The following is a 13,376-nucleotide window of genomic DNA, read 5'->3' as shown; positions in this document are numbered from 1 at the left end:
TAATCATCCTGGTATTTTCATAGGTTTTGTGTTAAATCTATAGGTTGGTGTGGGAAGAATTGACATCTTTACTATTTTGACTCTTCTAATCCATGAACATGGTATATCTCCACATTTATTTCAGTCTTTTAAAGATTTTTTTCCATTGGCATTTAGTGTATTTAGGTATATTATTCTGTACTTGTTATCTTAGATTTAATATATAATTTTTTCATGTATTTATAAATGGTACAGTGGTTTTAATTTTGGTTTCCATATGTTTGTTGTTAATATGTAGAAATGCAGTTGATTTTTGGGATTTGACCTTTATTCTGCAACTTTGCTAATTTGCTTATTAGATATAGGTGGTTTTTTTGTTTGCTTTTGAGTCATTGGGATTTTTATATAGATAGTTATATAACCTGCAAATAGAGATAGTGTTATTTCTTTTCCAGTGTATAGGTTTTTCTTTTTCTTGCTTTGTTGTAGTGACTAGAACTTCTGTTATTGTGATGTTCCCAGTCTCATTCTTTAACCATTAAGTAAGGTATTACCTGAAGGTTGAGGTAGATCTACTTTTCTCCAATCTTGTTGAGAATTTTTGTTATGAGTGTGTGTTGGGTTTTCTCAAATACACTTTCTGTTTCAGTCAGTATGGTCAAGTAATTTTTCTTCTGTAGCCTCTTAATAGTGGTGAATAAAATATATTGTACAAGACTGGCTTAAATCTTAAAAACAACTTAAATAAATCTCATTGGTCATGATGTGTAATTTTTTTATACATTGCTGGATTCAATTTGTTAATAATTTGTTAATAGTTGTGTTTTTGTGTTTTGTTTTTTGGTCCAAGTTAATGAGATGTAGTGTGTAGTTTGGTTTTTTTTTTTTTAATTGTCTGCAGGAATTAAAAAAAAATTTTAACACATATGTAACACAAACCACTATTATTTTTATAGAGTAACATTAATTATATTCACTGTTGTGCCATCATTACCGTTATCTATTCAAAACTTTTTCATCATCCCAGACAGAGACTCAGTGACCATTAAGCAACAACTCCCACTCCCCCTTACTTCATCCCCTGGTAACCTCTGATGTATTTGCTGTCTCAGTAAATTTGCCTATATTAAATATTTCATTTAAGTGGAATCACAATATTAGTCCTTTGGGGTCTGATGTATTTCACTTAGCATAATATTTTCAAGGTCCATCCGTGTTTGTAGCATATATGAGAACTTCATTTTTATTGCTGAATGATATTCCATTGTATTTATATATCTGGTTTTGTTTGTTCACTCATCTGTTGGTGGACACTTGGGTTGATTCTATTATGTATGGATACTACTTAAATTTTTTATTTTAGCAGGCAGTCAGCCTGTTTAGGTTTATCACAGAGATCCTTTTGTGAGCTATGGTTGCAGAATAGTTTAAGAGCCTTTATATTATTATTTTGATCTGCTTGTTTTATATAGTGCCTCTAGTGCTCCCCCTAATCCCTGCTTGTGCTGGGAAGGGGGACCATAGTAGGATATGCTTCAATGTATTAGTGATTTTCTGTTGCTTATTTAGAGTAGTTGGTGTTTCTCAGACATTCATTTTAAAACTTAAGTTTATTGATCATTTTATATAAATTAAGCATTTCAGGATAAAATGAAAATTAATTATGGTATTTTATCATAACTGTGAGGTTAATTTTGAAAATATATGTGCCACACCTCTTTGGATATGTGGTGTGTATCTGGCACATCTGAGTTGCATAAATCTATCTTTTGATTTGGAGTAAATAACATGGACACAGCCTTTTATGGGGTTGGTAATATTGAGTGATCTTGGTAAAATTAGAATTTGACATATATAAATTCCTTTGTACTTTTAATGTGGGAAGAAGATAACAGGTATATATTACGTCTTTCAGGTAAGAAAATTAATGAGGGGGAGAAACAAGGTTTCAGTCAGGGTATCTTTACAGATAGAAGGGACCCACACAAATCTAGTCCAGAATGTTTAAAAATTTTTGTTAGTGATTGTATGTTGCAATAAAATCCTGAGCAAGTGTAACTGTAAAAGATAATATCATTAACAGTGATGAATTCTGAAATAATAATGCCATTATTTTAACCAGTTTTTTTATCTGCCGTTTTTCAGACTTTGTGCTAGATGACAAGCAAACCAGGAACAAGTGATGAGTTAGAATAGGGCAGAATAGGAGGATGACTGAGAGCTGCTTGGAACAGTCATGGGAAACCTGGGTCAGGGATGGTATTCTGGGAGAGACTTGAAGGAGAAGACACTAGCCAGGAGAAGAATATTCCAGGCAGGGTGGTTGTTTGACACAGGATTTGAGTGCCCTACCAAGTCCTGCCTGTGTGGCCCTTTCTTTGCTTCCTAGTTATTAAAAAAAAGTCACTTACCTAACTAGCCCAACCTCCTTCCCTATGGGTAAGGAGACCATGAAGGCTAGAAGGTAGAGAATCAGTGGTGACAGCCTAGAATTCCAATGCCTGGTATACATACACGCGCACACACACACACACACCCATATGACACATATTTTACTGCTTATTTACATTCATTGTTTTCATCAATTATTTCCAAAGATGTGTGAAAACAGGCAGATTGTAACATTCAGGAAAAGAAATCTCTAGCTAAAAAAAAAGAAATTACAGTAGAGAAAAATTTGCCTTTAAAGCAAAGGTATTTTGCTTGTGTCATTCATTACTAAATGAAATAGGGAAGTAAACAAACTCAATTTCTAAACTTCTGTTTTGAAAGTGATTAAAGACTGACAAGTGGAGATTTTACACTGTATGGAAATGTCTTTATTCCTCTCAGACATCATGGAAATGTGGGCGGATACAGGGACCTTAAAGTATATCTTATGGAGCCCAGGTTCACAGAGTTAATGCCTTCAAAATCATAAAAGCCAGAAATAGAAATCCCTTCCTTCTTTCCTCACTTGTTATTGGAAATATATGCCTAATTTTAGAAATTAGGTTGCTTCAAGGTACCATTAAGTCATAATGTCAAATTTACTTTGTAAGTAAATAGTGATAGGTTTAGAACCATAGATTCTGGGCTCCTTTTGCTGAAATTTATAGTCTGACTCTAGCCATTTTTCTTGCTGGGTGTCCTCAAGCATAGCCTCATTGTGCCTACTTATTTTAAAATGGAACCTCTAATGTCTGTGTCATACCTTTAGTTTGAAGGCTAATAATAATATAGTGATGATAATTATTGGATATTATTCTCATTTCTATTACATCTGGTTGCTGTTTGAACTGGGGAACATTGGGACAATCTGGGATTCATTTAAAATACAAAATTAGGGGGAAAGTTCTTAGGAGAGGAAATAGCTGTAAGTTGTGGTTTTGAATCCAGAAACAGGGGAATTTGGCTTGCGTAGGTTACTTTTTGTATTTCACAGCCCAACACTGTTAACGCTTTAAATGATTAAGTACTTACCTGGTGTCAGTTGTATTTTTCTAGGCATAAAATTTGAAGTTCTTATAACTGACCATTTAAAAGGAAATATCTTAGCTTTATTTCATGCCTGTGTTGAATCTTACTCATTTCTGTATCTTTTAAGGGAAACTGATGATATATGAACAGTATTTTCCTTTTAGGTCTTTATGAAATAGCTGCTGTTACTAACTTTTTCAACTAAGGTAATTCATGTTTTTTAAAAAGCTCCTAATTAAAAATACAATACAACCAAATTACATTGCTGTCATTATCTTTATGTAGGAAAGTTCTCCTCAATTAGCTAAAGGTCTGATATAGCTTGATGATGGGAAGTTAGGTGATAGTCATTATATCATAACTCTATCTATCATAACTCTAATAGCAGCCTCCAGATAGATCATGTTTCTGGTACTTCTTACTGAAAGCTTCCAACTGGGAGCTCCTACTTTATGTCTCTTCCATTGTGAGCATCTGGCTCTTCAGCTAAATCTTGTTAGTTCATTGTGTTCTTACATCAGTAAATCTGTCTTCAACAGGAGTATAACTGAAAGATATTTTCTGGATCATCTAAATTTCAGTTTATGTTAAAAGGTAGAGGAAGGGAGGGTAATGGGCTGGGTATGGATCTGAAACTAACCACAAGCTAGGACTAGATAACAAACCGGAAAGAGATCATTTGCATCAACAAATGCAAATACTGGTGCTTGCATCTGAGCAAAAAAGGTGGGATTTCCCTCATGCATTCAGTATTTATGAAGTGTTCTCTACATTGAGAACTGATGGGGAATGAGCAGTGGAGCAGACTGACACAGAACTTCCCCAAAATAAAATTGGTATGTGGTTCCTAAAACAAGGGAAAAGTAATACTCGGCAGGCAGGAAATACCATTCAGTTAGGTAACGTGATCTAATTAGCTGGTATCCTACCTTGCTGTTTGACTTTCAGCTTTAGTCAGGCTGGAAAAGCCAGGTATGTGGGATGAAATAGTAAGCAGCTTTCCTGACGAATACTCAAAGACCAAGAAAGAGGAGTCAGTGAATGTTGTTTTTTAAAAGTCAAATTTTTATTTCACTAAAGTTTTTTTGGGGGGGCTCAAACTCACAAACCCAAGATCAGGAGTCACATGCTCTTCCGACTGAGCCATCCAGGCAGCCCCCCGAAATAAACTTACTTTAAAACACCTTTAGATTTATATAAACATCTTGAAGATACCACAATTTCCATCCTCCCCACCCTTTCCCCTATTATTAACACCTTACATTAATATAGTACCTTTTTTTAATCAAATAACTGGTATTAGTGCATGATTATTTTTTTTTAAAGTCTTTATTTATTTATTTGACAGACAGAGATCACAAGTAGGCAGAGAGGCAGGCAGAGAGAGGAGGAGGAAGCAGGCTCCCTGCTGAGCAGAGAGCCCAATGTGGGGCTAGATCCCAGGACCCTGAGACCATGACCTGAGCTGAAGGCAGAGGCTTTAACCCACTGAGCCACCAGGTGCCACACAGTGCATGATAAAATATTAACTAAAGTCCATATTTTGTTCAGATTTTCTTAGTTTTTACGTAATTTCCTTTTTCTTTTCTAGGATCCGCCCCTAGGTAACATATTACATCTAGTAGTCCTATCTGCTTAGGCTGCACCAGTCTGTGATAGACAGTCTCTTAGACTTGACTTCTTTTTCATGACTTTGACAGTTTTCAGAAGTACTGCTCAGATATTTTGTAGAATGTTTCTTGGTTGGGATTCTCATAATGAGACTGGGGTTATGTGATTTGGGGAGGAAGACCACAAAGATAAGATACCATTTTTATTATGTCATATGAAGGATACGTACTGTCAACATGACATTTCACTTGGGATGTTGACCTAGATCATCTGACTGAGGTCACATTTGTCAGATTTCTCCACTGTAAAATTACTCTTTTTTCCCTTCCTTTCCATACTGTTTTTGGAAGGAAGTCCCTATGTGCATCCCACACTTGTTAAAAGGTGGGGAGTTGTCCTCCATCTTCTAGATCCATAAATTATTTAGAATTCTGCCTGGGAGTCTTGTATCTTCTCCTCCATTTATTTATTTATTCAATCATTTATTTATATCAGCATGGACTCATGGCTATTTATTTTATATTTTGGGCTGTAATCCAAAACTGTTGTACTGCTCAAGTTGTTACAGGTTTGGCTGTATGGGAACTCTTTCTGTTAATTCTTATATCCCTTTGACAAATTCTCATCAGTACAGTATTTTGGGGTTTTTTTGGATGGTTAGCACTTGCTGGGATGTCATTACTTATAGGCCCTCTCAACTGACAAAGCAAGAAAATAGGTGTATGCTAATAACCCTTTCATACACACATATTTATGAATATTTCTATACATAACATGAATATTTCTATACATCTATATTAAACTAAATATGAGTTCATATTGATGTTGCCAACTCAGTTCAGTACCACATGGATCATGATCGCTTCTTCCCCTTGCTTTGGCATACACTCTAAATCCAGTAGTGAGAAGTCTGATTTTCACTTTCTGTGTCTTTAATTGTTCAGTTCCAGTAAACATGGAAGTGACATGAGAATTGTTAACCCAAGCTCCCATGGGAAATGACTTTATCAATTAGGGTATAGTGCTTACAGTTTCTTTTCCTTTGGGGCTTTTACCTTTAGTCTTATAGATTCCACTCACTTTCGCATGACTCATGTTAGCAACTTTCTCCATTCTAACCCACACTTCAGTAAGGTGGTTTCATACATTTGTAATATAGTTAAATTATTTTGTCATATTCATTTCATCTCAGGACCCCCTGGTTTCCTAAATGACTTTTTAAATTGCATACAGTAAGTTCACTCTAAAGTTCTGTCTTGATGAATGCATAGTGCTGTGTAGCTTCCATTCCTGTGTCCTTCAGAATAGTTCCACTGCTCTGAAAGATTTCGTTTGCTTCACTTACGTCTTCTTTCCTCTTCCCAAACTTCTATCAATCATTGGTCTTTTTACCATCTCTGTAGTATAACCCTTTCCAGAGTGTCATACACTTGGAATCAAACAGTATGTAGCTTTTTATTTCACTTTTTATCACTGAATAATACTTCATTTGTGGAGGGACTGTAGTTTATCTCCTTGTCTATTGAAGAACATCATCTTGACTGTGTTCAGTTTAGAGTGATTATGAATGGAACTGCTATACAGAATTGCTTGCAGCTTTTTGTATGGACATAAGTTTTCATATGAGTTGGGTGAATACCTGTGAGTACAACAATCAGACCATATGATAAAAGTATGTGAGCTTTTTAAATATCTTGTCTTTGCATTGTACATAGTTTCTTGGAGTGCAATAATCTCCCTTTCCCATTTTCTTTGCCTGTTCTCCCTCCAAGTCTCTTTTGACTGTTGATTCCAGGTCGTCTTATCGCTATAAAAGAGCTTATCTTTTTTTTAAATCTTTTTTGGGGGTAATTGAACCCTTTGATGATCTTTTCCATGTGCTTGTGATATTTTCAGTTAACTGTTGGTGAAAATAATCAGCTGCATCTAGTTTAATTTGTTTGTGCTTTCTGGAAGTATGGCAGAAATATATTTGGCAGGTGGCTTACACAGCCTGTAGGTTGTTACAACTACTTTCTAAATAGGTTGTCTTGTTTTATTTTATAGTATTTTATAGTTGCTAAAATCCTGAAGGATTGCACTTTCCTCTTTAACCATCACCCTCAAGCAGTAGGTTTTTTAAAATAGATAATTGTAGGGACGCCTGGGTGGCTCAGTTGGTTAAGCAGCTGCCTTCAGCTCAGGTCATGATCCCAGCGTCCTGGGATTGAGTCCTGCATCGGGCTCCTTGCTTGTCAGGGAGTCTGCTTCTCCCTCTGCCTCTGCCTCCCGCTCTGTCTGCCTGTGCTCGCTCTCCTCTCTCTTCTCTCCTCTCTCTCTGACAAATGAATAAATAAAAATCTTTAAAAAAAATAGATAATTGTATTTATTAATCTTAAGGTAAAAGATATTTATTTAAATCAAATTTATGTTTCTGTAAAGTGATAGTGTGTTTTGTTTCCTTCACAGCATTTATTCAGTCGGAGAGCATAATAGAAGTACTACGGTTTGATGATGGAGGGTTACTACAGGTAATTTTATTTTAAGTTGAAAAATTATCTGAGTGTCAAACCTTGAATTTTATCGGATTGTTATTTATCTTTAAAAAATATAACTGGTTTCTGTGAAATATATTTTATGAGCCTTATATGCAGATAATTCTGTAACAAAAACCTCCTTAGCTATATGAATTATCTTTTAAATTAATTATTTCTGGGGGTGGTTTGGGAGGTTACATGGGGAGAGTCAGATCAGGGGCAGTGGAACTGGTGGTTAGCTCTGTGAGTTTAGAACCAGTGAGTGAAGTACTCAGTTCAAATGTCAGACCTCAGAATATTTATCTGGAAGAAGACTTCTCTAGAATATAAGTTCTGTAGATATACATCTGTATCATCTTGCCACTTGCCATTCTAAGCCACATCTTTAAATATATTATACATAAAATTGGAGGGTATAATCTGGTGTCCTGCTTTTCAGACCTAGCACAGATATCCCATGAAGCCTCTTTTAGTCTCCCTAGCTAAAAATCAGTTCCGGAATTTCAGAGCTAAAAAAGAGAGTAAAGGCATCTTAACCACCCCTCTGATTTTTATGACTGAGATGTTTTCTTCCCTTCTTCCAAACTTTTATCATATTCTGTGCTTGTTTTATAATACTTACACTTTTGTAATTATAACGTGTGTTTTCAAGTACCATCTGTTTGGTAGCATGACTCACAGTTGTCCCAAGGTTTAGTTTAAGAAAGGTGCCAAAGATCCCATTACTTTGTGGTAATGCTAGTATTAGAATTCTCGTCTTCTCATTCCAGGTGTGATTGTTTGTCTTTCTCTTATGTGATGCTTCCTATGATGTATTTAGTTACTTAATTAAAACCAAGTACACAAGTTAAGCAGTTCTGAAAAGCTATTCCCTGTAGCTTGTAATAATGGTAGGAAACTGAAAGTTAGATTAAGACAATAGAGAAAAAATAATTATGCTAGCAACCTCAAATAAGATTTCTGTTAGCATTTTATCACAAATTTAGATTTCAGACCATAAACCAGAGAGCACAAGAAAAAAAGTGATGGGTTTTAAGGTTCTTTTTCTCTGACAATAAAGCAAGTAAGTGTTCTGAATAACTTTTTTCTTGCTTCCAAATTTTTAAATAAGCATATCATTCATACCTTTACATAAGAGATGTTGAGAAACACAACAGGCAGTGTCTACATAGTACTTCCAGAAAAGTGTACAGCTTTTTATATTGAAAAACTGAATAAAGACTTAAGATATATAATCTCAAATTTTGTAAAGCCACCGTACTAGAAAATGAGCTTAGTCTCTTTTTTCTAGTTCTTTAATCTGTTGCAAGCTGAGAACTTAGAGAACCTATAGAGAACCTGAGAACTTAGAGAACCTATAGACTGTTTTAAATACCTCCCTTTAAGTGGTTTGCAGGATCTGGATAATAGGCAAATGAGGACTGAATTTCTGGAAAAATTCTCCTTTATTGGTTGATTGAAGAAGGACCCATGTTCTTTACGAATTAGACATCTAGGTTGCAAATGGTAATTCATTTTGAAAATTCTGGAGCTTGATTGGTGTTTTTGTCTGGGGAGGCTGTCCGCCCCTGTCTACATGGATTTAGCTGTGGAAGAACTGGTAGACTGCTATGTGCCTTGCTCATCCTCTTTGAGTTTTCAAAATGCTTGGGCAGGAGCTTGGTTGAGACCTTGGTTAAGACCTCTCAAGAGTTCCCTAGCAAAGGTAATTTTAGGCAGGAGCAATGTTGAGGGTAGGTGGTACCAGTTGGTTACCTCAACCACAGTGAAACCTCACTAAGACTCCTGCAGTACATCTAATGTCAAGATGCTATAGTGTATTATTTATCCCCAGGTAGCAGAATATAAGACCCTTTTGAATAGATACATGTAAATTGTTCATTTTAATATTGAAGAATATTTCCTAGGAACAACAGTTTCGATGTTTGACATAATGATTTCTAATAATTTATCAGTGGCTTAAACCATTTCTTAACTCCTGGGTTTCAGCTTCCTGGGTTTCTTATGGTATGATTAGAACAGAAGTATTTACATGTAGCATTCCTATGGCAGAATATATTATCAAGGTTTTTCAAATTAAATTATAATTAAATCAGGGAGAGAGTCGAAGCAGTAGCCTTGTATTGCATTATTTAAAATGAGCATTTTGCCTGAGACCATTCCTTCTCTGATCCTGAATTTTATGTTAAATTCATGCCACTTGGCTCATAGTAACTTTTTAAGCCCCGAAAATTAATTGATGATAAGTCCATAAAAATTGCCAAAGCTCACAAAAAATTTGCTAGAAACTTTGGATTTACCTTCCTTGTTTTTTAAAGATAAGGAAAATGAGGCTCATAGACACTAAATAATTTGCTCCGTATTCAATTACTAGTGCAGGATTCCAGCATTCAGTAAGTAACCAGCCTTTCTGCTTTCAGAGCTCTTTCCACAGCACCACGTATATGCAGTTCCTCCCAGTGCATTGCCTGGGTTACCACTAATAATATTGGGTTGTGATTAGAAATCACAGTAATCCTCTTAGCACATGTTTTCTGTAGTTGGTGCTTTGGCCATCGCCATTCCTGTTTGGCAGGGCTACTAAGATTTGGTATATAGAATATAGAAAGATAAATAATTCCTAAGAGGAACACAGACCCTGAGAATTCTGCTTGTCAGTAGAAAACTCTTCACCATAGGGGTTGCAGGTCAAGAAGTATCTCAAACTACCATTCCAACCCTAACTGATGTGAGTGGTTGCCTCTTCTTGACCCATTCCTTTGATCGATCATTATAAGATTGAATAACAAAAGATATACTTAAAAGCCTTAATCTGTTTCCTAATCTAAGTTTCATATAAACAAATGAAGATAAAGCCCAAGGAAAAGGCTGGCTTTGTATTTTCCTTTTCCTTTCATCTCTTTTCCTTTCCTCCCCACCTTCCCCTTCCTCTCCCCTCCTCCCCCCCTCCTCCTCCCCTCTCTTTCCCTCTCTTTCCCTCTCCTCCCCTCCCCTTCCTTCTCCTCTCCTCTCCTCTCCTTCCCTTTCACTGGTCAAGAAACAGAAACATTCTTTTCTTTGTATGCTCATTGGTTGTTCTCATAACCTATAGGCACCTATTATCTCTGCTCACTACCTGACTTTCAGGTACCTAAGGCAGGATTAGCTAGAACTCCTGTTTTTTAAGTACTTGCTGGAGTCTCAGCTAGTTCATTAATTGGCCCCAAATTTCAGTGCTAATAAGGGGTCCAAGAAGAATAAGAAGCAATTTTGATTCTAAAGCTCTTAACACTTAATACTTTCCATTGGTCTATTGCCTAAAGGTTAAGTAACAAGGTTGCCTTAGAAGGAGGAGATAAATTCCTAATTGCTGTGCTTAGAAGATAGTTCAGGTCTAAGAGATCTTTTCATACATACATAATGGATCACAGATTCCACTTCGTTGTGCCCCCAGTATTTCAGCTACAGGACCATGGTTAGTCAGCCAGAGTGTTCATTTATAGAAATAACTCTTTTCACAGTCTTCTCAGAGGAAGGTTGGGGAAAAGATTATGGAAAGTTTGTCTACTATTCTGTGTCAGGTTGGTTGGGAAAGGACTATGGAGACCTTCCTTAACCAGACAATTATTTGCAACATACCAAAACACTCAATAGAATAAGCAAGTGAGCATGTAGTTTGGTTGTTTAGTAGTCTCTTGTTCTTGGGTGAGCTTACATTTAAAAGATAATAATTTTTAAAGATAGCCATAGTAAAACTTAACAGGAGTTGTAAAGAGGTTATTGGGAATAACTTGAGCCCCTAAACAAGTTTTTTTAGTTTCTGTAACTGAAAGGAGTTAGAGTTGAAGCCATTGGAAGCTGTGCATTCTAGAAAATGAATCAGGTTTATTCTAGATGTAGGCAGGTATAAATGGTTCTAAGTACTCAGTTAGGGATCCTATATTGAGTCTTCCTGCAAGGAGTATAAAGACATCTAAGAATTTGATTAATTTCTTTTTCTTTAATTAAGGTGTTTGTCGTGAGATATAATTCATATATCCATGCATAAAATATGGGGTTTTTTTTGGCAAAGCAAACACCTATTTATAATCATCACCCCAGTTAAAAATTAAAAACATGCCAGCACTCTCATAAGTTCCCACCTGAAGCTCTCTCTAAGTCACTATCCCCAAGATTTGGTCATAATCCTGAAGTATATGATAATTTCTTTCCCTAGAAGTCTTAACTACCTAAGCATGTGTTTCTAAACACTATAGTTCATCTATTTTTGGAGTTCATACCATTTGTATTCTTTTTTTGTCCAGCTTTTTGTTAGTGTTAAGTTTCAAAGATTCTCTGTGCTGTTGAGTGTGACTGTGGTTATTCATTTTCCTTGCTGAATAGTATTGCATTATTTGAATATGGCCCAATTTATATATAATTTATGCTGTTATGGACATTTCACTTGTTACCGATTTGGGCTATTATAAATAAATGGTGTCTCTTGGTGAACATACGCATTTCTGGTAGAGTTGAGTGTAATGCTGGGATATAGGTTATGAATCTTCTATTTTAGAATGTAATGCCATATGGTTTTCCAAAGTGCTTGTTCCAGCTTACAGTTCCATCATCAGGAAGTGTTCTGCAGTACTTCATATATTTTTTTAAAGTATTCTGAAGAGTGAGTGATAGTATCTTATTGTACTTTTAATTTGCATTTCTCTGATTCCTAATAAGGTGGAGTAACTTTTCATGTTTATTTGACCATTTGGATATCTTTTGTGAAATCTCAGTTAAATCTTTTGCCCTGTTTAACTGTTCGGTTGCATGTCTTTTTTCCTTTTGTGTGATAGGAGTTCTTTTTAAATCTGGTACAATTCTGGTTATATATATTAGAAGTATCTTCTGCTTCATGGATTACCCTTTCTACACATAATGTGACTTTGATAAACAGAAATTCTTACTTTTATTTTTTTTAATTTTTTTTATTTTTTAAAGATTTTATTTGTTTATTTGACAGACAGAGATCACAAGTAGACAGAGAGGCAGGCAGAGAGAGAGAGAGGGAAGCAGGCTCCCTGCTGAGCAGAGAGCCCGATACGGGACTCGATCCCAGGACCCTGGGACCATGACCTGAGCCGAAGGCAGCGGCTTAACCCACTGAGCCACCCAGGCGCCCGAAATTCTTACTTTTAATTAATTTTAATGTAGTTTAAACTCTATTTTCCATTACAGTTTATACTTTTTCTGTACTGTTAAGAAAATATTTTCCTATCCAAGGTCATAAAAATATTCTCCTGTATTATTGTATAAAATACAGATATTTATTGTTTTGCCTTTCATAATTATAGCTGTAATTCTAACTAATTCTAGCTGTAATTCTAAATTGACTTTGTTATTGGTGTGAGGTCATGGTTTTATTTCTCATATAGATATTGACTTGTCCCAGTACCTTCATTGTTCCCCAATATTTTCTTTCCCCAGTATTCTTCAGTGACACTTTATTCATAAGTCAAGGATCCATGTATGCATGAATCTATTTCTGGGCTCTGTTGCCTTTTCTCTTTTATAAAAGTAGAAATTCATATGGGCCAACATAAAATACAGAAATGCACTTGTTTTTTATATATTGACTATTACTGCAAACTAGCTAAATTACTAGTTGTTTCTAAAAACTTATCTGTAGATGCTCTGGACTAGGTCCACAAACTATCATAGTCTTAAGTTAATAACATTGTATTTCCAACTTTACTGTCCTTTTAGTTTTTAATTCTTTCTCTTGCTTCACTTTACTGGCTACAGTCATTATGATGTTGAATATAAGCAGTATTTAGTGTGTATCTTTGACCCTAC

At 35.5% G+C, this 13,376-nt stretch overlaps 1 protein-coding gene across 1 annotated transcript in view; it reads left to right on the top strand.

The window, feature by feature from the left end:
- Nucleotides 1–13,376, top strand: part of TMEM131 (transmembrane protein 131) — a 212,579-nt gene that overhangs the window by 48,123 nt on the left and 151,080 nt on the right. The window contains exon 2 of the mRNA XM_032351980.1: nt 7,498–7,559. Coding sequence (XP_032207871.1) covers nt 7,498–7,559 — 62 coding nt within the window. The remainder of the gene's footprint in view (nt 1–7,497; nt 7,560–13,376) is intronic.

The sequence above is a fragment of the Mustela erminea genome, chromosome 7, assembly GCF_009829155.1.
Source record: "Mustela erminea isolate mMusErm1 chromosome 7, mMusErm1.Pri, whole genome shotgun sequence".
Classification (NCBI taxonomy): domain Eukaryota; kingdom Metazoa; phylum Chordata; class Mammalia; order Carnivora; family Mustelidae; genus Mustela; species Mustela erminea.
This window is presented reverse-complemented; position numbering and strand designations above follow the sequence as displayed.